Here is a 21,209-nt window from a genome sequence, read left to right as displayed (position 1 = left end):
GAGATGAGTACTAAGCATTGGTCATCCTTGCTCTGATAGCCACATTAGCCATCCTCCAAATAAACATTTACATTTACAAGATGCATTTTTTTCTAGAAGATAAAATACTGAAGACCCTGGTTTCCATTTTCCTTACTGAGTGGTTATGTGACAGAACCCTGGAGGGAGGGAGGTATGGAAGAAGCTGTGAGTTAGTCTTTAATTTTCCCATCATGCCACAGAAATCAGCTATCATATCTCATTCCTTTGCAGGAGTTGTCGAGTAGCCCCTCTCATCCAGTGTGACTACTGCCCACTTCTGTTTCACATGGACTGCCTCGAGCCGCCGCTCACTGCCATGCCCCTGGGCAGATGGATGTGTCCGAATCACATCGAGCATGTGGTGGTAAGCATGGCGTGTCTAATCCACTCTGTACAGGCCCGGCTGGGGCAGGCACCGGCCCACAAAAGCACACTAGAGTCAGCATTGTGCGGGAGTTCACTGGTTTCAGCAGACCTCACTCAGGTCTGCTCTCATGGATCTCACCTGTGCATCTTGCCTTCCCATGGATCTTGTTGAGGCTGTGCAGCTTGATTTGCTTGCTTGTCATTTTTACCCCACAAGAATTAAAGAAATACTGTTATCGCCCTAAAGAGTGAGTTTATTAGAGCCAACCTTAAGAGAATAAATGATTGGCTATTAGGAATACATGTGGCCCAACCATTAAATGACTTTGAACCCTGCTCTTACATTAGTTCTTTGTAACTCCCTTGTGTTGGCACATCCTAGGTTCTCAGTGCATTGTTGAATGGATGAAAGTGAATGCTGCAGCAACAACAAAACAATCTTGCCAGTGGTCATGATAGTTTTTCTTTCTTTTTTTTTTTCCTTTAAAAATTTTTTTGTGCTAGAGATGGAACCCCAGGCCTTGTATAGGCTAGGCAAGTGCTCTACCGTTGATTTACAGCCCCAGCACATTTTTTGGTTTGAGGGTGGGTTTTGTTGTTGTTGGGTTTTTTTTTTTTTTTTTTTTTTTTTGGTTTTTCGAGACAGGGTTTCTCTGTGGTTTTGGAGCCTGTCCTGGCACTAGCTCTGTAGACCAGGCTGGTCTCGAACTCACAGAGATCCGCCTGCCTCTGCCTCCCGAGTGCTGGGATTAAAGGCGTGCGCCACCATCGCCCGGCACTGGTTTTTATTTTTTAATTATTTTGTATTTTATGTGTGTATTTTGCCTGCATGTATACAAGTGCACCATGTGCATGGCTTGTGCCTTTGTTGACTGGAACAGGATGTTGGCACTCCTAGAGCTGGATTTAGAACTGGTTGTGAGCCATCATGTAGATGCTGGGGACTGAACCTGGATCTTCTATAAGAGCCATTTCCAGCCCCTCTAATTCACTGTGTAGCTGAGAATGGTCTAGAACCTCCCTGAGCCTGCCTTCTGTTTTCCACCTCCCAAGTTCTAGAATTACAAGTCTGAGTCACCACCACACCCAGCTTTATTATTGCTGTGTCTGTGTGCACGTGTGTGCTCTCCAGAGAATACATGTGGAGGTCAGAGGATAATGTTGTAAGTTACCAGGCTTGGTGATAAGTACCCTTACCCACTCCGCCATCTCACTAGCCCCATTTTCCACTTGGGTTCTGGAAATCAAACTCAAGTCACCGGGCTTACTTTATGCACTGAGCCATCTCGCTGGCCCTCTGTAGACATTTTACACACAGCTTTCTACCCTAGAGCAGAACTGTTGTCTGCCTCTCCAGGAGGGTCAGTCCTTCTATGTAGTCACCCATAAGGTACTTCCTTACAAAAATAGCCTTTCCAAATTAAACCATAAGACTTACCATGACGGGCTGGAGAGATGGCTCAGAGGTTAAGAGCACTGACTGGCTGCTCTTCCAGAGGTCCTGAGTTCAATTCCCAGCAACCACATGGTGGCTCACAACCATCTGTACTGAGATCTGGCGCCCTCTGGTGTGCAGGCATACATCGAGGCAGAATGTTGTGTACATAATAAATGAATAAATCTTAAAAAAAAAAAAAAAAAAAGGACTTACCATGACTGGGCTGGGCAGTGGTGGCACATGCTTTTAATCCCAGCGCTCAGTAGGCAGAGGCAGGTGGATCTCTTAAATTCAAGGATAGCCAGGGCTACACAGAGAAACCCTTTCTTGGGGAAAAATGAATGAATGAATATAAAATCATTTTTTAAAAAAGTACTCTTGTTAAGGATCCATGTTCCATTCTCAGCACCCATATGGTGGCTCACAACCCAGCTTTCCGTAACTTCAGTTCTGGATTATCCAACACTCTCCTCTTGCCTGTGCAGGTAAAAGATTCATACACACGAGGTTAAAAAAAATATATATTACTTTTGAGATGGTTTCTCTCAAGTCCAGGCTGGCCTGGATTTGTGGATCAGGCTGGTCTTGAACTCACATAGGTCTGACTATCTCAGCTGCCTCCCAAGTGCTGAGAGTAAAGGTATGTACCACCACACCCAGCATAAAGTAATAAGTTTCTTAAGAAATTTTTTTGGGGGTGGGGGCTGGAGAGATGGCTCAGCGGTTAAGAGCATTGCCTGCCCTTCCAAAGGTCCTGAGTTCAATTCCCAGCAACCACATGGTAGCTGACAACCATCTGTAATGAGGTCTGGTGCCCTCTTCAGGCCTGCACACAGACAGAATATTGTATGCATAATAAATAAATATTTAAAAAAAAGAAATTTTTTTTTAATGTACACGGATGTTTGCGTGAGTGAATGCCACATGTGTGGGTGACCTCAGAGGGCAGAAGAAGAGGGTATCAGACTGTCTGGAACTGAGTGTACTCTCTGGAAAATAGAAAGTCCTCTTAACCCCTAAGCCATTTCTTGTCATCCAGATCCTGTCATTTGAACTAGAGTGTAGGGGTCAGATATACTAGAGGTTAGAAGTGGCACAGATTCTCCATGCCTTCTGTCAGCACCTGCACAAGTTCCTCTCCTTCTCTCCCTTTGACCTTTAAGAGCAGACCAGAGGTTTCCCTTCCACAAGGGAAGATGTAATATCTGAACTGAGATGAGTTTGGTAATGCTTGCTGGTACCCTGGAGCAGGAATGGGATTTTGACCCTGCAAAGCCTCTATGTAGGACAATTTTTCTATAAGAACAGTTCCTTGATGGGTGGGGAGTCTGCTTCTTTGGCTCTCTTGAGGTCCAAGGCCTGCTAGGATTGACCCTGATGGGTTGTCCTGACCTACAGTCTGGCTGAATTAGGGGCACTTCCGGGCTACTTGACTGTTTTCCTAATTCCCAAAAAAAGCCTTTCCAGGGAGCAGGAGTCTCCTGCTTCATTACAGGCCTCTGACCAGACAGAAGGAACCCATTTACTGTTTTGTTTTGCTTTTTTATTTGTTTGGTTTTGATTTTTTTTTTCTTTGCTTGTTGGTTGTTTTGGCGGGGGGGGGGGGGCGGGGGGAGCAGCTCAAGACAGAGTTTCTCTGTATAACCGACCTGGCACTCGCTTTGTAGACCAGGCTGGCCTCACACTCCGCAGAGATCTGCCTACCTCTGCCTCCTAAGTACTGGGATTAAAGGTGTGTGCTACCACCGCCCAGCAAGAGTTTCTGTTTTTTAAGCCCAGAGAATAGGGCCAGCTGGAAGGGGCAGTACCCTTAGAAATTCACCACAGTGGTATTTCTGCTTATCCCTAGCTGAACCAGAAGAATCTGACACTGAGCAATCGGTGCCAGGTGTTTGATCGTTTCCAGGACACCATTTCACAGCATGTTGTCAAAGTGGATTTCCTGAACCGAATCCATAAGAAGCACCCCCCTAACCGCCGTGTGCTCCAGTCTGTCAGAAGAAGAAGCTTGAAGGTGAGTCACGGCCCAGTCAGAACAAGCAAGACGTTGGGCACTGGTTTCTCTCATGGCACAGGATCAGTGGGAGACTGAAGCCCCACAGATAAATCTTTGGTATCTCAGCAAATAATAAATGCATAGTGATAACTTGAGGATGGTAGTCATGATTACAAAAGCAAGATTCCAGGTATGGTTTTGAAATCCATTTATAGCTCTCCAATCGATGAGCAGCCTTCAGCCCATCTCACCAAGCCCAGTTGTACTCCACTGTCACTGTAACATCCGTCTTAGAGTTTCTGTTGCTGTGATAAAGTGCCATGACTGGTTAACTTTACAGGTGGGGGGACATTTATTTCAGCTTAACACTCTCAGGTCGCACTTCATGCTGAGGGAGATCAGGGCAGGAAATTGAAAGCAAAAGATATGTACAGGCCATGGAGAAAGGCTGCTTACTACCTGGTTTATTTTGCATACTTCTTATAGCCCCCATGCCTACCACCCCAGGATTTGTCTGCCTCTGCCTCCCAAGTGCTGGGATTAAAGGAGTGCACCATCACCACCTGGCATTGATGTTCCTTTTTCACCAATGATTCTGACATATAAGTTACCCTAAAACAAGCCAGCCTAATACTTAACTGTGTCTGTCACTATTAAATGGTCCCCTTCTGAGAAATTCTGATGAGATGAAGTTGTGATTAATTTGGCAGACAGCCATGCAGGAGATAAAGAGAGATATCCAACTGAAAATTTAAGAAAAATGTGTTTGAGAGAAAGTTCTTCTACCTCTGGATTTGTTTTTAGACTAATATATCAACTAAGACAACTACAGTTTTGGTACCTAGTATTTCTATGTACTTGATGCTTGCTAAGCTATATATATCCAAGGAGCCTGAGAGAATTTCCTTCATTGAAAAATTCTTGCTGTTTTCAAATTATTCAATCTCCTAATTCAGTTGATCTGAGGTTTAACATGCTATATATCCATTAGCAGTTCTCAAATATGGCCACTTGGTGGCAGCCATGTTTTAACCTCAATCACACTATTCCCATCCCATTTAGTGGGTGTCATTTCAGAACTAGCAAGGATACTTAACTGTTGAAAATTGTACAGCAAACTCTCAACTGGTTAACTAACAACTTATCCTTCAGTAGGATGGTTTTCTCAAATTAAAGTGTTTCTCATTACAGGAATAGGATATGAGGTGGTAGGCCTCATACCTCTAGTTAAATAGATCTAGAAGTAATCCAAATTATAATTCATTTACCATGTAGATTCAGAAGTCTGCCCAGATTCTACAGTGAACAAATTAGAAGGTCTTGAATAAATCTTTTCATTGACTTTCCTCTAAATATTTTTCTTATTGTTGAGGAGGAAATCAGAGTTATAAACTGCCTGAAGAATAGTTTCTTCTTCAGGTGGTGGCGGCACATACCTTTAATCCCAGGCAGAGGCAGGTGGATCTGTTGGTTCAAGGCCAACCTGGTCTACAGCCTGAGTTCCTGAGGCTCCAAAGCTACTGAGAAACCCTGTCTCGAAAAACCAAAATTTTAAAAAAAAAAAAAAGAAGAAGAAGAAGAAGAAGAAGAAGAAGAAGAATAGTTTGTTCTTGGAGAGTTTGAATAGGAAATGAAGACTGCAGCACCATAGGACAGTGGTCCTATTATAATAGGAGTGCAGAGGAAACCTGTCACCTGATACCTTGTCAGATCTTCTGCAGGGGCAGCTGCATTCTGTCCTCTGTTGCATCAGAAAACCCATAGCACTAGGTGGTGGTTCTCAGCTCCATGCTCCTTGCCTCTGTGCTCATCTTTACCGACCATTCTCACACGTAGCTCTTTTTGTTTGTGGATTGCATGGTCCGGGTTGGGCTCCAACTCACAGAGATCTGCCTGTCTCTGCCTCTTGGGTGTTGGGATTAAAAGATGTGTGCCACCACACCTAGCTCATTTTTTCTTTTTCATAGCACCTCAGATGTCCCTCTACTGTAGGATGCATTTCCTTGTATTATAACATTTCTATATTTGCCCCACTAGACTATGAGTTCCTTGAGGGCAAGGCTTAAATTTTTTATCTCTGGACCTCTAGGATTTTGGAACAGTGCCAGACTCGCGAGGCACTCAATAATGTTGACTGAATGTATGAATGACTTTTTGTGTGGCTCTTCATTCTTATATAATGTAAATCAGAGTGTGTCATTTTTCTTTGCGCAACAAAAAATCTTCACTTGTATCATGAGTCATGAATGAATAGATGATGCAAACTAACATTGATTAAATGCTCATTAGTCAGGTGTAATGTTTAATTTTTCTCCCGTGAATATAACCTCATTTAACTTCTCAATTACTATCATTCCTGCCTGTTGGCACTAGATACTACAAACCTACAACTTGGACAACCCTGAAGCCCAATACAGTGTCAGTCTTGCATGTTTGAGACAAAACGGAAGATAGTATGTGGTAGCTTTAGAGCTCTGCAAGACCTTGGACCTTAAAGAAGAACAATGAAAGCCCTGCCTATTGTTGCTATTTCTGCCCTTTTTTAGGACAAGATATCTGTGCGAGAGTCAAAGGGCAACCCAAAACAGTTGGAGCACACTGGGCTTCGTTGTCCACAGTAGATCACAGAGTAGATGGTCCCTTGGGTACCAGCACTACAGATGAAATAGTATCTAGTTAGGGCAGAATTTAGCTTGGGCATATTGGCACTATCTTTCCTCCTATCTTAAACAGGTTCCTGATGCTATAAAATCTCAGTACCAGTTCCCACCCCCTCTCATTGCACCTGCGGCCATTCGGGATGGGGAGCTGATCTGCAATGGGATCCCTGAGGAATCACAGACGCACCTTTTGAACTCTGAGCACTTAGCCACCCAGGCAGAGCAGCAAGAGGTGAGTGAAAGCAGAATTGGGATTCCCAAGTTCAGTCTCTCTTCTGTGTCACCAGATGTCTGTCATTCCTGCCTCTACCCTATCTCCACCTTAGCCCCTAAAAGTTGAGTGGCCATGGAGAATCCCAGGCTCAGGTGCCAAAGGCAAGAGAACTTCAGTCAAACAGGCTGCTTCCCTCATTAGTTCCCCATTGCTTCAAGCTGGGCAGTTCTGTACTGAAGGAGTAAATGAGCAGATCCACAGAGAGGTTGGGTGATCCTGCCAGACACACACAGCACATACTGGGGTACTTGCTGAATGTTGATCACAAGTGAGCCTTCAGGGCAGAGCCAGAACAGGAATCTCAAGTTCCACCGACTGAGGTAGTACTGCCAAGTGCATAAATAAGTCTTTCTTGAGAATAAAAGTGGGATCCCTTTCTGGTCATTCTTGTTGGAACCTTGGTAACAGTGCTTGTCAACTCTGCTGTAGCTCTGGACACTGGCAGGATAGACAACACCTCCCAGGCCTCTCACTCCTCTCCTCTCCTTCCATTGCAGTGGCTCTGTAGTGTTGTTGCGCTCCAGTGCAGCATATTGAAACATTTATCTGCTAAGCAGATGCCTTCGCATTGGGACTCTGAACAGACAGAGAAGGCTGATATTAAGCCTGTTATTGTGACTGACAGCTCAATCACCACCTCCCTGCAAACTGCTGACAAGGCACCTCTACCTTCCCACTACCCTTTGTCCTGCCCCTCAGCAGTTAGCACCCAGAATTCTCTGGGCTGCTCTCCACCCCACCAAGCCCCGGCCCTAGAGGACATCAGCTGCAGTTCTTGTGTGGAAAAGTCCAAGAAAACCCCTTGTGGGACTGCCAATGGGCCAGTGAACACAGAGGTAAAAGCCAATGGCCCACACCTCTACAGCAGCCCCACTGATTCCACGGATCCCCGGCGACTTCCTGGCGCCAACACCCCCTTACCAGGCCTCACACACCGGCAAGGCTGGCCCCGGCCCCTCACACCACCATCGGCTGGGGGGCTTCAGAACCACACCGTCGGCATCATTGTGAAGACAGAAAATGCCACTGGCCCCAGCTCTTGTCCCCAGAGGAGTTTGGTACCTGTCCCAAGCCTGCCCCCTTCCATCCCCAGCTCTTGTGCCAGCATCGAGAACACCAGCACTTTGCATAGAAAGACTGTCCAATCACAGATAGGACCTTCGTTGACAGATTCGAGGTCTCTGGGCTCACCCCCAAATGCCACCCGGGTGCTCACTCCCCCACAAGCTGCAGGAGACAGTATCTTGGCCACAGGGGCCAACCAACGATTCTGCTCACCAGCGCCATCATCAGGTGAGTATTTCTCAGCCCCAGATGATCAGGAACAATCTGTGTTCTTTCTAGCACATAGACTTAAGAGTCTAAAACATAGCATCCCTTTGAATACTTGAGGACTTCAATCTCTGTATCAGTGATCATTCTTCCCTTTGTTTCTATGGCAGGAAAAAGGCTGTGTTGGCTTGTCCCAACTATAAAATGGGGCTATGCTCAGTAATTTAAGTCACTTCCTTGGGGTGGCCTGCCAGATTAATGGCAATACTGGAACTACAGCTTGGGTCACCTGCCCCTTCACCTCTGGACCTAGTCTTCTGTCTGTCTGGTCCATCACTTCAGAAGGCACATGCTATCAGAACCACTTGGGTCAGTCTGAGGTTCAGGGTATGCAAGACTAAATCCATACCTGATGCAAATTTTGAGCCAACTCATTTGAGAAACATTTATGTTCAAGAAGCAGGGACAGAAAGCAGCCCAGCTTCAGGTGTGGCCCAGAAGCTTACCCTCAACCATATGCCTAAAGAAAATCCCTTAGGTCTGTACTTAGTCCAGCACAGACTTGTTCTCTCAGCTGTTCCTGTCAGTTTCTGGACCTCAAGGTTGCTGATCCCAGCATCTGAACCAGGTTTCACATGCTATTGTCACCTGTGTGGTCCCCCACATGATCTGAAGTCATCCTCATAGTCAGTCAGGAGATTTCTTCATGTGTGAGCCCCTGGCCCTATCTCCTACTCTAATGCCAGTGTGAGTAAATTTTGCAAACTGTCAGTTGTAGTTGAGCAGTCAGGAATTGCAGGGACAGGTGCCATGTTAAGAGTAGAGGTAGCAAGGTTGGGTGGTCGTGACCCAGAGAATAAAGCAAGCTCACCGCTTGCCCTAGAATAGTAACCCTGCAGCAGTTGTCAGTGCTCTGGAAACTCCTGCGGCCCGGGTGTGTTACTGTTCCATCTACCCTTCCTCACCACACGTTTTTAGCTCTAGGAGTTCCAGAGCCTATGGGTTGAGAATCAAGAAGGGAACATCACCTTGGGTCCGAAATCCAGAACTGTCTCAGCAATGGGGGATTGGACCGGTGGGTTTCCCTCAGGCGACGTAAGTAACAGTCTTCCTGCTCCGTCCCCAGATGGCAAGGTCAGCCCCGGCACGTTATCCATAGGAAGCGCTTTAACCGTACCCTCTTTCCCAGCCAACTCTACTGCCATGGTGGACCTCACCAACTCACTTCGAGCATTTATGGATGTCAATGGAGGTGAGTGAGACCCAGTAGTGTTCAGCTCCTTTTGAAGAGGGATAAGGAGATGGGGATGCACGGTATCCATTTGAGTAGAAGAGTGGGAAAGAAGGTTCCATCTCTTGTCTGCCTTCTGGATTTATGCAAAATATAATCAAAGATGAAGAAAGGGAGAACAAGCCAAGCTGAACCAGTGGGAAAGAACAGAATCACATTAGGCAGTTCGCTCGGTGTTAGCAGAGCAGAACCCGGAGCTTGCTTTCATCTGTGGAAAACCCCAAAGTCAAAGAGAAAAAGAGATGAATTTCTCTGCACAGAGAGTGGGTAGACCTTGCCTCACAGCCAACTGGGAGTTTTTGGTTCTGCCTTTTATTTACTTAAAATTAGCCTACCTTTCTACAAGAAACCACCGCACTAATCCCCTCCCCCCCGCACACACACACAGACACACACTATAAATAGCATGCAAGATGCCCACTTTCAGATCTTTGTTCCACTTTGGGCTTTATATTGTTTGAACAAAAGTTTGCTGGTTTGCCCTATAACCTTTATCTACTTCCATATTCCATTTCTCAGCTTTTTTGATCTTTCTCTTTGGTTGATAGAAATCGAGATAAATATGTTGGATGAGAAGCTGATCAAGTTTCTGGCCTTGCAGAGAATACATCAGCTTTTCCCCTCCCGGGTCCAAGCTTCACCGGGCAATGTTGGGACACATCCGCTGACTTCCGGAGGGCACCACACAGAAGGTGCGCGTGCACATACCTGCCACCACACCATCAGATCTCCTGTCTGATGTGTGTGTATGACCACCTTGCTCCATGGAGAATCTCCGCTTTCAGTAGCTCAAACTCTTTGTACCTACGATGGGTTTAATAAAGTACCGTGACTTTTTTTCTCAGCATGAACAAGATGATTAACAACTTTCTGATCAGACTTGGGGAGTTTGCCATAACCTTCTTTCACGCGGGTCCACTTTGATTCACAGCAAAGCAGCTACCAGTACTTTGGGGCATATGTTGTATGCTTTCTGTTCAATTACTTTTTATACTGTAATTAGAAGAAGGGTTTCCGAAGGATCAGGGTGAGAATAGAAAAACAGTAGGTAAGCTTCCTGGAAATTCACTCAAGTGTTCATTCTGCTTTGAGCTACTTTAATCCTATCTCAGCTCTTAGCCCTTAAGAGAGAGCCTTGATGCTTCAGGAACTTAAAGTACCATGCCAGTACTATCAGAATCCCAAGAGCTTATTACAAATACATATTCTAGAGACAGTGGGATAGCTCAGTTGGCAGAGAGACCTGAATTTGCTCCCTAGAACCCACATTTAAAAAGCCAGGTATGGAGGTGCATGCTTATAATCTCAGAGCTGAGCAAGTGCAGACGGACGATCCCTGGGACTCACTAGCTGTCCACTCTAGTCTGCTTCTCAGATTCTAGGCCAGCGAGGGATCCTGTCGCCTAAAGGAAAAAAGAGAGGAGTATGAGTGGCAGCACCAACGGTGATTGATTCATGTATGTGTGATCACGTGTGTGTGCATAGGCATGCACAAAGTGCAAATTTGCAAGTTCTAGATCCTCCTACTCCAACTAAATCCAAAATCGGTTTTGTGGGTGGGTGGATTAATGGTGATTGTGGTTCTAGCGATCAGATCCATTGACTTTTACTGAACAAGTACTGTACAACTAAATTATATCTTTCAACAGAATTCATGGGCAGTTGATGTGCTCATTAAAGCTTGAGAAACACTGGCCTATGCCTTATGTTTTTCCATGTTCTCTTTGTTATCGGTTGGAATGTCCCTGTTAGTTCCTTATCGGGAGCCCAGGAACTTAAAGTCCTGACCGTTTCAAAGAAGATCCTTCCTAACCTGTGTTAGAGATGTGGGTGAGGCGAGCCCTCCCCCGAAGCAGCTCTAGGTCAGGTGTGAGTTTGTGCACGAGTTACACAGTAGATTTTTTCCAGGCCATCAGCAAAAGATCCAGATTTTGTTGGTTTATGTTTGGGTCACAGGTTCTGAGTTTCTGAATGATCCTATCCCTATGTTTGTCTTGTAGTGCAAAGAAAGGAGGTACAGGCCCGAGCTGTGTTCTACCCCCTCTTAGGGTTGGGAGGAGCTGTGAACATGTGCTATCGAACCCTCTACATCGGGACAGGTGAGCCAGCCAGGAAACTGGGAGGGGCACTGGATCTTCAGCCTGATGGACACTTACAGAAGCCCTTTCAGGAGTTGATGGGTCTCAGCAGTGGTTGTCCAGACAAGAGAGGTTAGGAACCTAGACAGTCCAGTGGGGTACTTCCTTGGCTCAGGCCTTTTGCTTTAACTGCTGCTCAGTAGCATCTGAAACACTGTAGGGAAAGACTTCAAAAAGAGGACACTTTTATCCCTGGGTGTGACAGGCTCACCCATAACCCTGTTGCTGATTTAAGATAGGGTCTCCTGTGGTCCATGCTGGCCTTGAAGTCTGCCCTCTTGCCTCAGCCTCTCAAGTTCTAAAACTACAGGAGTAGCCCACCACACCCCAGATCACTCCTTACCCTGGAAACTGCCCTTCGAAGTAGTATGGCTTAAAGGCCCTGTTGTGTCCACTTAGATGCCCCATCCTCCTTAGTAACTCACTGCTCCTTTTGGGTAACAGCCACACATCCTACAGCAGATTAGCTTTAGAACAACAGGGAAGTGCTGGGCATGTGACACACATCTGTAACCCCAGGACTTAGGAAACAGAGGCAAAGAGGTCATGAGTTCCAAGCTAACCTATCATTAAGAGGAAAAGAATAGAAAAGGAAAAAAAATAAAAGAAAAGAGGGCTTTTAAGCTACCTTGAGGTTTCTACTAGCGGCCACCCAGAAGCTAACTCCCTTCTCTTTCACTTCCCCCACACATACACCTTATAGTCTATTCTCTGCCTTTTCCTTGACTCCTGCCACCTTGCAGGAGCTGACATGGATGTGTGCCTTACAAACTATGGTCACTGTAACTACGTGTCCGGGAAACATGCCTGCATATTCTACGATGAGGTGAGGGGCAAAGATGGGTGGGAGGGAGCTTTCCCAACTTGAGATCTTTCCCTAGCATTGGGCTCTGGGTAAGGGGCAAGAGTGAGCAACCTCTCCTCTCCTCCTGTCTGTCTTGGAGGAAAGACAAGGGCATGGCAACCTGTTTACAGGAACAAGCTATCATTGCAACTAACATTGCTCACAGGAACACCTGAGGGAGGCCACCTCAAAGCAGGGAAAGGAACCAAAATAGGATGTGCCCCTGAATTTCATCATAACTATGTGCCAGTGGATAGCAAGTCAACAGGGAGGGTAGTGCTTCAGAGCAGAGAGAGTGGGGACATGGAGTGGGTAGGTGAGTCTTGAATTCTACAACCAGGCTGTAACTGAGGAAGAGTATGAGAGCTTGCCAGGTAGAGAGCAGCAAGCTCTATGTCCTCTCCTTCACCCAAGGCTTCACACAGCAACCACACATCGTGTCTTCCCCCTCCTCCAGAATACCAAACATTATGAGCTGTTAAACTACAGTGAGCACGGGACAACGGTGGACAATGTGCTGTATTCATGTGACTTCTCTGAGAAGACCCCGCCAACCCCCCCAAGCAGTATTGTTGCCAAAGTGCAGAGTGTCATCAGTAAGTTGGAGCAGAGGCCTGTGACCACACAGCTAAGGCCCCGGTCACCTTGGCTCTGCCATACTGTCAATGACCTACAGTTCTTTGCCTTCCCAGTCCCATTGGCCAAGCTCATTGTTGGTGGGCCTGGGAACGGTCACCAAGAATCAAGTGCTGAACGCCCACATATGTGTCAGACCTTCCTGGGGACTCGAGACTCCACCAACCCCGTCTGAGCATTCCTCAGCTCATGTAGCATATAGAGTGGGGAGATGCAGGGGCCCAGTCCTGCCAATCAGCCCAGATAGGTCAGCTGTTCACTGTTCCCCTCCTATGATCATCCCCCTTTTTCCCAGGGCGCCGCCGAAACCAGAAACAGGATGAAGAGCCAAGTGAGGAGGCAGCCATGATGAGTTCCCAGGCCCAGGGGCCACAGCGCAGACCCTGCAGTTGCAAAGCCAGCAGCTCAAGCTTGATCGGGGGCAGTGGGGCCGGCTGGGAGGGCACAGCCTTACTGCACCATGGCAGCTACATCAAGCTGGGCTGCCTACAGTTCGTCTTCAGCATCACTGAGTTTGCGACCAAACAGCCCAAAGGCGATGCCAGCCTGCTGCAGGATGGGGCTTTGGCCGAGAAGCTGTCTCTCAAGCCCCATCAGGGCCCTGTGCTGCGCTCCAACTCCGTTCCCTAGGCCATTGGCCTGGACACCCAAGACTCCTGCAATGCAAAAATGTACACGAACCAAGCCTGGTGTTTTCTATACCAGAAACCCTTCAACTACAATCTTTGCATGAAATGAAGAAAACCTTTTGACTGTTTTTTAAGACTTTTCTCAAGTTCTAGGGGGCATTTGCACATATATTTGTACTCAACATTTCATGGGAAAGCGGCAGACCCGAGCTGAGGAACAGCGGGGGCAGGGAGGGGAAGACCCTGGTCTGGACACTTCCAGCACACCCCTCCCCCGCCTTCTGCTCCCTCCCCCGACCACCTGCCCGCTGTTGTAAAATAATCAGAAACTTGTTCTATTTTGTGGCAGTGACAATAGTTTTATATTAAAAGAAAAAATACAGTTTTCATACAGCAAAATCTATACAATATCATTGTTTTATTTAATATAAAGATCGCTACCCACCCCCTTCCATGGTTCCCACCCTACAAGTTACTCTCCCTTTCTGCAGCGGTTGCACTACAGGTAGCTACTGTGTATATGGACAAATGAGGAATGAATTCTTTTTCTGGCTGTCCATCTATTTTATTTCAAATAAGGAAAAGTGTATTTGGATTTTGTGTAAATACATCTAGTGATGACATTTTTTCAGTGTTTTTAAGAACTGTACAGTACATGTGGTAGTGTTTTTCTCCGATGTCTATTGTAGCAAAGGCGTTTTTGTCGTAAACCTGTTCTGTGTCCTTTTTTGTTCTCTTGCCACTCTCTTCCTCCTCACCCCAGCTCCTTCCTTCTTCTCCACGACTAGTACCAATGTACATAGTAATTGTAATGTTTTAGACTTTACAGAAACTTTCCTGTATTCTGTATATAAAAAACCAAAAATACTTAAATTATGTTTTCTGCCTGTCTGTCCTACCTGTCATCACCCCTAGAGGGGACCTTCCCTGGGATCTCCTTTTTTGTACCCTTTGAACAATTATCACTCTCAAATAGCCTCCAAGGGAAGCTTGGTAAAGAGGGAAAATGTTAGAAGAGTGAGCCTCAGCTGGATGAGGGGAATGGAAAGGTGGGCACTTGGCTTTTAGGGGTGCTTTTTCTCTGGAGAAGTGTTAATACGGTAAAATCCATTCTCTAGAGCAGTGGTTCTCGGCCTTCCTAATGCTGCGACCCTTTAACACAATTCCTTATATTGTGATAACACTCGATGAAATTATTTCATTGCTAGCTAATTTTGCTATTGTTATGAATTGTAATGTAAATATGTGATATTCCCAGTCCTCCACACACACTACAGGGATCTCGACCCACAGGTTGAGAACTGCTTGCTTCTCTAGACTGAGACTCTTTAGTGTAGCTCTAATGACTTTACTGCTGTTCTCATCAGAAAATACTCTGCATCATCCAAGGTGGAAGTTCCTCCTGAGCACAGTCTCCTAGAAGACTTCTGGCGATATTCTAAGTGGTACCTGTTCATGTATTAGTCTACTGGTGGGGTTCGAGGAGTTTTCCATCCACAGCATCTACAAATGTGCTCCAAGTACACTGCGCAGTTAAATAGGGAGTCTCATGTGGTCACAAATCTGACCATGCTCCAAAATACAAGTATAGTTTTGACTGGGCCATTCTACTTCCGCTGCAGGAAGGACTTCAACCCCTAAAGGCAGAAGCTTTGTATTTTGCTCAGTGTCAATAGTATCCACAGTGCTAGGCATGTCATGATTGTCAAGTCACTGTCCTAGGCAAGGTCCTGCCACGAGTGCCTAAAGCCACATCTCCTTAGCTGTCTGGCCCATCTTACCCTCAGTCACTCCTTCACCTGAGTAATCGAGTGTCTGTTTCTGCCACCTGTGAAAATTGTTCCAGACACAAATTACCCCTAATTTTTCACTGCTTCTTCCTTTTGGAAGGCAGGGGTAGAGATGGAGGAGCATCCCTGTAATCCCCACCATTTTGGAGGTTGAGGCAGGAGGATCTCGAGTTTAAGACCAGCCTGGGCTACCTAGTGAAACCACTTCAAAAACCAAGAAAGGGGTGGAGTCATAGTCAAGAAGTCACATAGTTGAATCCCGACAACCCTGTCAGTGCCTTGCAGAAAAGCCTCAATGGCCTGTACCTAGATGCTGAAGGCTAGATGTTGAAAGGATGAGAAATTAAAGTGATGGAGGAAGGTCATTGGTTAATTAAATAAACTGCTTGGCCTCATAGGTTAAAACATAGGTGGGAGGAGAAAACAGAACAGAATGCTAGGAGGAAGGGGAAGTGAGGTAGATGCCTCAGACAGATGCCATAGCTCAGCTCTCGGGGGCACACGCGATGAAGCTCCAACCCAGGATGGACGTAGGCCAGAATCTTTCCGGTAAGCGCATCTAGTGGTGCTATGCAGATTATTAGAAATGGGTTAGGCAGCCGGGCGACGGTGGCGCACGCCTTTAATCCCAGCACTCGGGAGGCAGAGGCAGGCGGATCTCTGTGAGTTCGAGACCAGTCTGGTCTACAGAGCTAGTTCCAGGACAGGCTCCAAAGCCACAGAGAAACCCTGTCTCGAAAAACCAAAAAAAAAAAAAAAAAAAAAAAAAAAAAAAAAAGAAATGGGTTAGGCAAAATATGAGAATTAGCCCGTAAGAGGCTAGAGCTAGTGGACCAAGCAGTGTTTAAAAGAATACAGTTTCTGTGTAATTATTTCGGGGCATAAGCTAGCAGGCGGCCGGGGTGCTGGGGATGCAGCCCCTCCGCTCCTATTACTACATTAAAGAATCGGTTCATTGAGGTCAGGCAGTCGTGGCGCACACCTTTAATCCCAGCACTTCCAGAGGCAGAGGCAGGCAGATCTCTGAGTTCAAGGCCAGCCTGGTCTACGGAGAGTTCCAGGATAGCCAATAGCCAAGGCTGCGCAGAGAAACCCTGTCTCAAAAAGAAAGAAAGAAAGAAAGAAAGAAAGAAAGAAAGAAAGAAAGAAAGAAAGAAAGAAAGAAAGAAAAGAATCGATTCACAAAAGCTACAGAGAAACCCTGTCTCGAAAAATCCACAAAAAAAAAAAAAAAGAATCGATTCATTGAGATGAAAGCATCGAGGACCTGACTCCAAAAGCACAGGCCCATTCATGTACACAGGACTCCAGACTGAGACACAGAGCTACATACTCACACCTAGAGTAAACAGAGATGTTCATTCAGTCACACGCGTTGGAGGAGACTACAGATGCATGCACAGCCTGGAGGGACTCCCGCCATGGGCACAGACACCTACGCAGTGATCTCACACCGGCGCGCGCCCAGAATCTAGAAGCGCGCCCAAACCGTGAGCAGTGATCTTAAATTAAGGTCATGGGTATGCACACTCCCACCAGGCCCTCACGCAGATGTTTCCTGTACATACCTGGCACGCGCTCCCGGGAGTTCACGAGCCTAGGGGGCGCTCCCAGGGCCCCAAGATGCTCGCCCAGGCACGCCGCCAGGGCACGCAGACGCACGCCTAGGGGGCGCCCGTACGGCCCACGCGCGCGCGCGCAAACCCCTGCCCAGCAGCGTCCCGCCTGTCGCCGCCCTCGCGAGGCCGAGGCGGGAGTGACGAGGCCCGGGCGGGAGCCGGAGCACAGCCGGCATGGAGGCGCTGCTCCTGGGCGCCGGGCTGCTGCTGGGCGCCTACGTGCTTGTCTACTACAACCTGGTGAAGGCCCCACCGTGCGGCGGCATCGGCAGCCTGCGGGGCCGCACGGCCGTGGTCACGGGTGAGTTCGCGCGGGCGGGCGGCGGGGAGGCCGGGCGGGTGGCCGCGGCCCGACCGGCTCAGCTGGCTCCCGCCCGCCGCCCTCAGGCGCCAACAGCGGCATCGGGAAGATGACAGCGCTGGAGCTGGCGCGCCGGGGAGCGCGCGTGGTGCTGGCCTGCCGCAGCCGGGAGCGCGGGGAAGCGGCTGTCTTCGACCTCCGCCAGGTGAGGCCACAGGGGGACACGGAGGGCGGAGCAGAGCGACGCGAGGAATCAAGATCTGAGAGGAAAGAGCCGCACTGTCCCTTAAACACTGAAGAGGATGCAGGCACTACAGTGGACACACAGAACCAAATCCCCCCCCCGAGGAGGCTTACTCAAGAAAGGAGTCGCTAGTCTTGAGACGTTTAAGGATCAGAAAGAGTTAATGACCACGACCACGCGTGGTCCCAGTACAGGGCCAGGAGCTCAAGGCCATCCTGGGCAGAGGAAAGACAAAGAAGGAAGGTTTAGGCTAATGAAAAGCCTCAGAAAGAACAGCAAGTGCAAATGCCTGAGACAAGGGAGTCTCATTGAAGACTGGAGGGGGGCGGGGGACTGGCGGGGAATGAAAAAAGGAACGTCCTAAAGGGGCTCTGAGCCACTGCCAGCTTCTGGAGGCCCTTACGGATCCCACTGAGGAGTTTAAGGCAGTTGTGCTCCAGGAAGACTCCTCAGTAGGCTCTGGACCAGCCCGATGGCTTTTTGGAATGAATTACTTACAGTTGTGGTACCTAGACTGCAGAGAACAAGACTAAGAGGGTCAGTATCAGTAGCACACACTTGAGAGGCAGAGACAGGTGAATTTCTGTGAGTTCAAGACCAGCCAGGACCACATCGTAAGCCCCTGTCTCAAAAAAAAAAAAAAAAAAAGTGCTTAAGAGAAGACCAAAGTCAGTTTAGAAGACAGTTGTAGCTGTCTGTACAGTTCATGGTACACATGGAACACACCTGTAATCCCAGCAGAAGAGGCTGAGGAAGGAAGCTCATGAGTTCCAAGGCAGTCTGGGCTACAGAGCCAGAGCAGAAGCTGTCTTCAACAGGCATAAGGCTGCATGTAGTAGATTTTAAGGTAAAAAGTAACGGAGAGAGGGGGAATGATAATAGCAATATCTGCACAGGGCTGGCTGAATATTTTACATATATTAACTCTGTAGCTCAGGCAAGTCTTGAACTCATGATCCATTTGCCTCAAACTCCTGAGTAACTAGGATAACACATATGCCACTACACCAGATATAATATGTATCTTATCTGATTTGATCTGCACAACTCTTTTTCTTTTTCAGTAGAAAGTATTATTATTATTATCCCATTTTACAGTGAGAGAATAGAGGCCCAAAGGGTTAAGTATGTTGTTGTTGAAGTCACACTCTGGTGAGAGGCAAAGTGGAGATCTGAATCCACACACCCATTACACACTGATGCACTGGGGCAGGTTTTAGTCCTAGTGGGTAGGCTCTCAGGTGCCTGGGAAGAGGGGGAAGGGAGGTACCTGGTAACAATCCTAGCCCTTGCTGCTCCACAGGAGAGTGGAAACAATGAGGTTATCTTCATGGCCTTGGACTTAGCCAGTCTGGCCTCAGTACAGGCCTTTGCCACTGCTTTCCTGAGCTCTGAACCAAGGCTGGACATCCTTATCCACAATGCAGGTGAGAAGCTGTAGGCCCTGCAGGGGGGGTGGCTGGTGGCATGGAGAGGTAGGCCCTCCAGCTTGGCCCTACCAGGGGCCAGCAGACACATCTCACAGCTGGGGATTCCGTGAGCCCCATGGGGCACCCGAAACAGCAATTCATGCCTAGCTTCTGCCCTAGGGATCAGTTCCTGTGGCCGGACTCGGGAGGCCTTTAACCTGCTTCTGCGAGTGAACCATGTTGGCCCTTTTCTGCTGACACACCTGTTGCTACCCCGCCTGAAGTCATGTGCCCCCAGCCGTGTGGTGGTGGTGTCCTCAGCTGCCCACCGGCGTGGTCGTCTCGACTTTACACGTCTAGATTGCCCAGTGGTGGGCTGGCAACAGGAGCTGCGGGCGTATGCCGACAGCAAACTAGCCAATGTACTGTTTGCCCGGGAGCTTGCCACCCAGCTCGAGGGCACTGGTGTCACCTGCTATGCAGCTCACCCAGGTGAGGCCTGATTGCTCCTAATTGCTTCTTTGTCACCTTTGTACTGCACTGCGCTTCCCTCCAGTCTCCTGATGAGTCACAGGACGCAAACATGGTCAAGGAGAAAGCCTGTTTCTCTCTGATCCTGGAGCCAGGCTCTCTCCTCACCTGTTTACTTCCTTTCTACCTATAAGGTTGGATTCTGATCACTTGCTAGGGGGATAAGAACAGGGCTGTAATTCGGTGGTAAAAAACTTGCCTTAATATAGGCCAGACCCTGAGTTTGTTTACTTACTTACTTACTGTTTGCTTACTTACTTAAGCTTGGGGTGTTTGGTTGGTTGGTTGGTTTGGTTTTGAGACAGCCTCTCACTATGTAGCCTTGGCTGGCCTCAAACACTCAGAGATCCACTTGCTTCTGCCTCCAAAGTACTGGGGATCAAAGGTGTGGGTCACCATGCCTGGCTTTAAGTTTTTTTTGTTGTTGTTGTTTTGTTTTTTAATGAGTATGTATTAGTGTTTTGCCTGCATGTATATATACCGTGTGTGTGTGTGTGTGTGTATCTGTGTATCTGTCTGTGTGTCTTTGTGTGTGGTGTCCCCATAGGCCAGATCCCCTAGAACTGAAGTTAGGGATGGCTGTGATCATCTGTGTAGGTACTGGGAACCAACCTGGGTGCTCTATAAGAGAAGCAAGTGCTCTTAACCACTGAGCCATCTCTTTAGCCCCTGGTTCATTGGTTTTTGTTTTGTTTGTTTGTTTGGTTGGTTTTTGGTTTTTCAAGACAGGGATTCTCTCTGTAACAGCCCTGGCTATCCTAGAACTCATTCTGTAGACCAGGTTGGCCTCAAACTCACAGAGACACACCCGTCTCTGCCTCCTAAGTCCTGGGAATAAGACGTGCGCCACCACCACGCAGCGGTTTTTGCTGTTGTTGTTTTGAGACACCGTTTTTTTACTCTGGAGCCCAGGTTGGCCTGGAATTCTATGTAACTCATCAAGCCTCAAATTCATCCCAGTTGTCTTGCCTCATACTTAGATTTCAAGTATAAGCCACCATGTCAAGCTGAGACCCTAGGTTTGATCACCAGCACCATCCAAAAAAAAAAAAAATTATGATGGTGATATTGATAGATTACTACTCAGTCAAGGAGCCCTCTCTTTGTGAGTATCCAGTATACAATAGGCATTATGGTGCTGGGGCAAAAGCAGTGAGCCAAGCTTGGTCTGGAGCTGTTGGGTTCAATCCCCAGGACCTCAAAATTATGCAAAGGAAAACAAAGATCTGCCAGGTGTGGTGGCTCACATGTTTAATCCCAGCACTCGGAATATATAATGAGAACCCTGACTCTGAAAAAAACAACACAAAAAACCACAGACCTTATCCTCCAGTCCAATGACTGGTGATAACAGACCGAAGAGGAAAGATAAACAGGAAGAGAGAGCGTTCTCAGATAGAATGTTGTGTTTTGTCAATGACAGTCAAGGAAGACGTTTATAAAGGAAAGAACTGAGCACAGATCTGAATGAGACAGAGAAAGTGCAAAGGCAGGAATTGCTGCTGTGCTGTAGGATGGCTATGAGAACAGAGTGGGGTGATGGCAGAAGATGAGGTCCTAGAGACGGGCTGGAGCTGGAAGGGTCTGAAGGTTTACTGAAACTTTTACTCTGAGCAAAATAATAGATTAAAAGGAAAAAAGATAGGGCTGGAAAGACGGCTGAGAGCTTAAGAGCACTGGCTGCTCTTCCAAAGGTCCTGAGTTCAATTCCCAGCAACCACTTGGTGACTCACAACTATTTTTTTTTTTT

The 21,209-nt window shown here is 47.4% G+C and overlaps 2 protein-coding genes across 3 annotated transcripts in view; both read left to right on the top strand.

Moving 5' to 3' along the window:
- The window catches only part of Phf12 (PHD finger protein 12), a 49,442-nt gene extending 35,004 nt beyond the window's left edge, over window positions 1-14,438 (top strand). Inside the window, exons 6-15 of one of the 2 annotated variants that reach the window (XM_005349481.3) lie at window positions 253-385; window positions 3,675-3,839; window positions 6,555-6,713; window positions 7,253-8,048; window positions 9,154-9,279; window positions 9,867-10,010; window positions 11,319-11,417; window positions 12,200-12,282; window positions 12,758-12,896; window positions 13,232-14,438. In XM_005349481.3, the coding sequence (XP_005349538.1) occupies window positions 253-385; window positions 3,675-3,839; window positions 6,555-6,713; window positions 7,253-8,048; window positions 9,154-9,279; window positions 9,867-10,010; window positions 11,319-11,417; window positions 12,200-12,282; window positions 12,758-12,896; window positions 13,232-13,566 (2,179 nt within the window). In that variant the 3' untranslated portion in view covers window positions 13,567-14,438. The other variant, XM_013347366.2, reaches the window with a different exon arrangement.
- Window positions 14,439-17,070: 2,632 nt separating this feature from the next.
- The window catches only part of Dhrs13 (dehydrogenase/reductase 13), a 6,101-nt gene continuing 1,962 nt past the window's right edge, over window positions 17,071-21,209 (top strand). Inside the window, exons 1-4 of the mRNA XM_005349480.2 lie at window positions 17,071-17,275; window positions 17,362-17,480; window positions 18,823-18,946; window positions 19,109-19,420. Of these exons, the coding sequence (XP_005349537.1) occupies window positions 17,149-17,275; window positions 17,362-17,480; window positions 18,823-18,946; window positions 19,109-19,420 (682 nt within the window). The 5' untranslated portion in view covers window positions 17,071-17,148. The remainder of the gene's footprint in view (window positions 17,276-17,361; window positions 17,481-18,822; window positions 18,947-19,108; window positions 19,421-21,209) is intronic.

This window comes from Microtus ochrogaster, chromosome 7 (assembly GCF_000317375.1).
Source record: "Microtus ochrogaster isolate Prairie Vole_2 chromosome 7, MicOch1.0, whole genome shotgun sequence".
Taxonomy (NCBI): Eukaryota; Metazoa; Chordata; class Mammalia; order Rodentia; family Cricetidae; genus Microtus; species Microtus ochrogaster.
The sequence above is the reverse complement of the archived record's forward strand: the minus strand, read 5'-3'. Positions and strand labels throughout refer to the sequence as shown.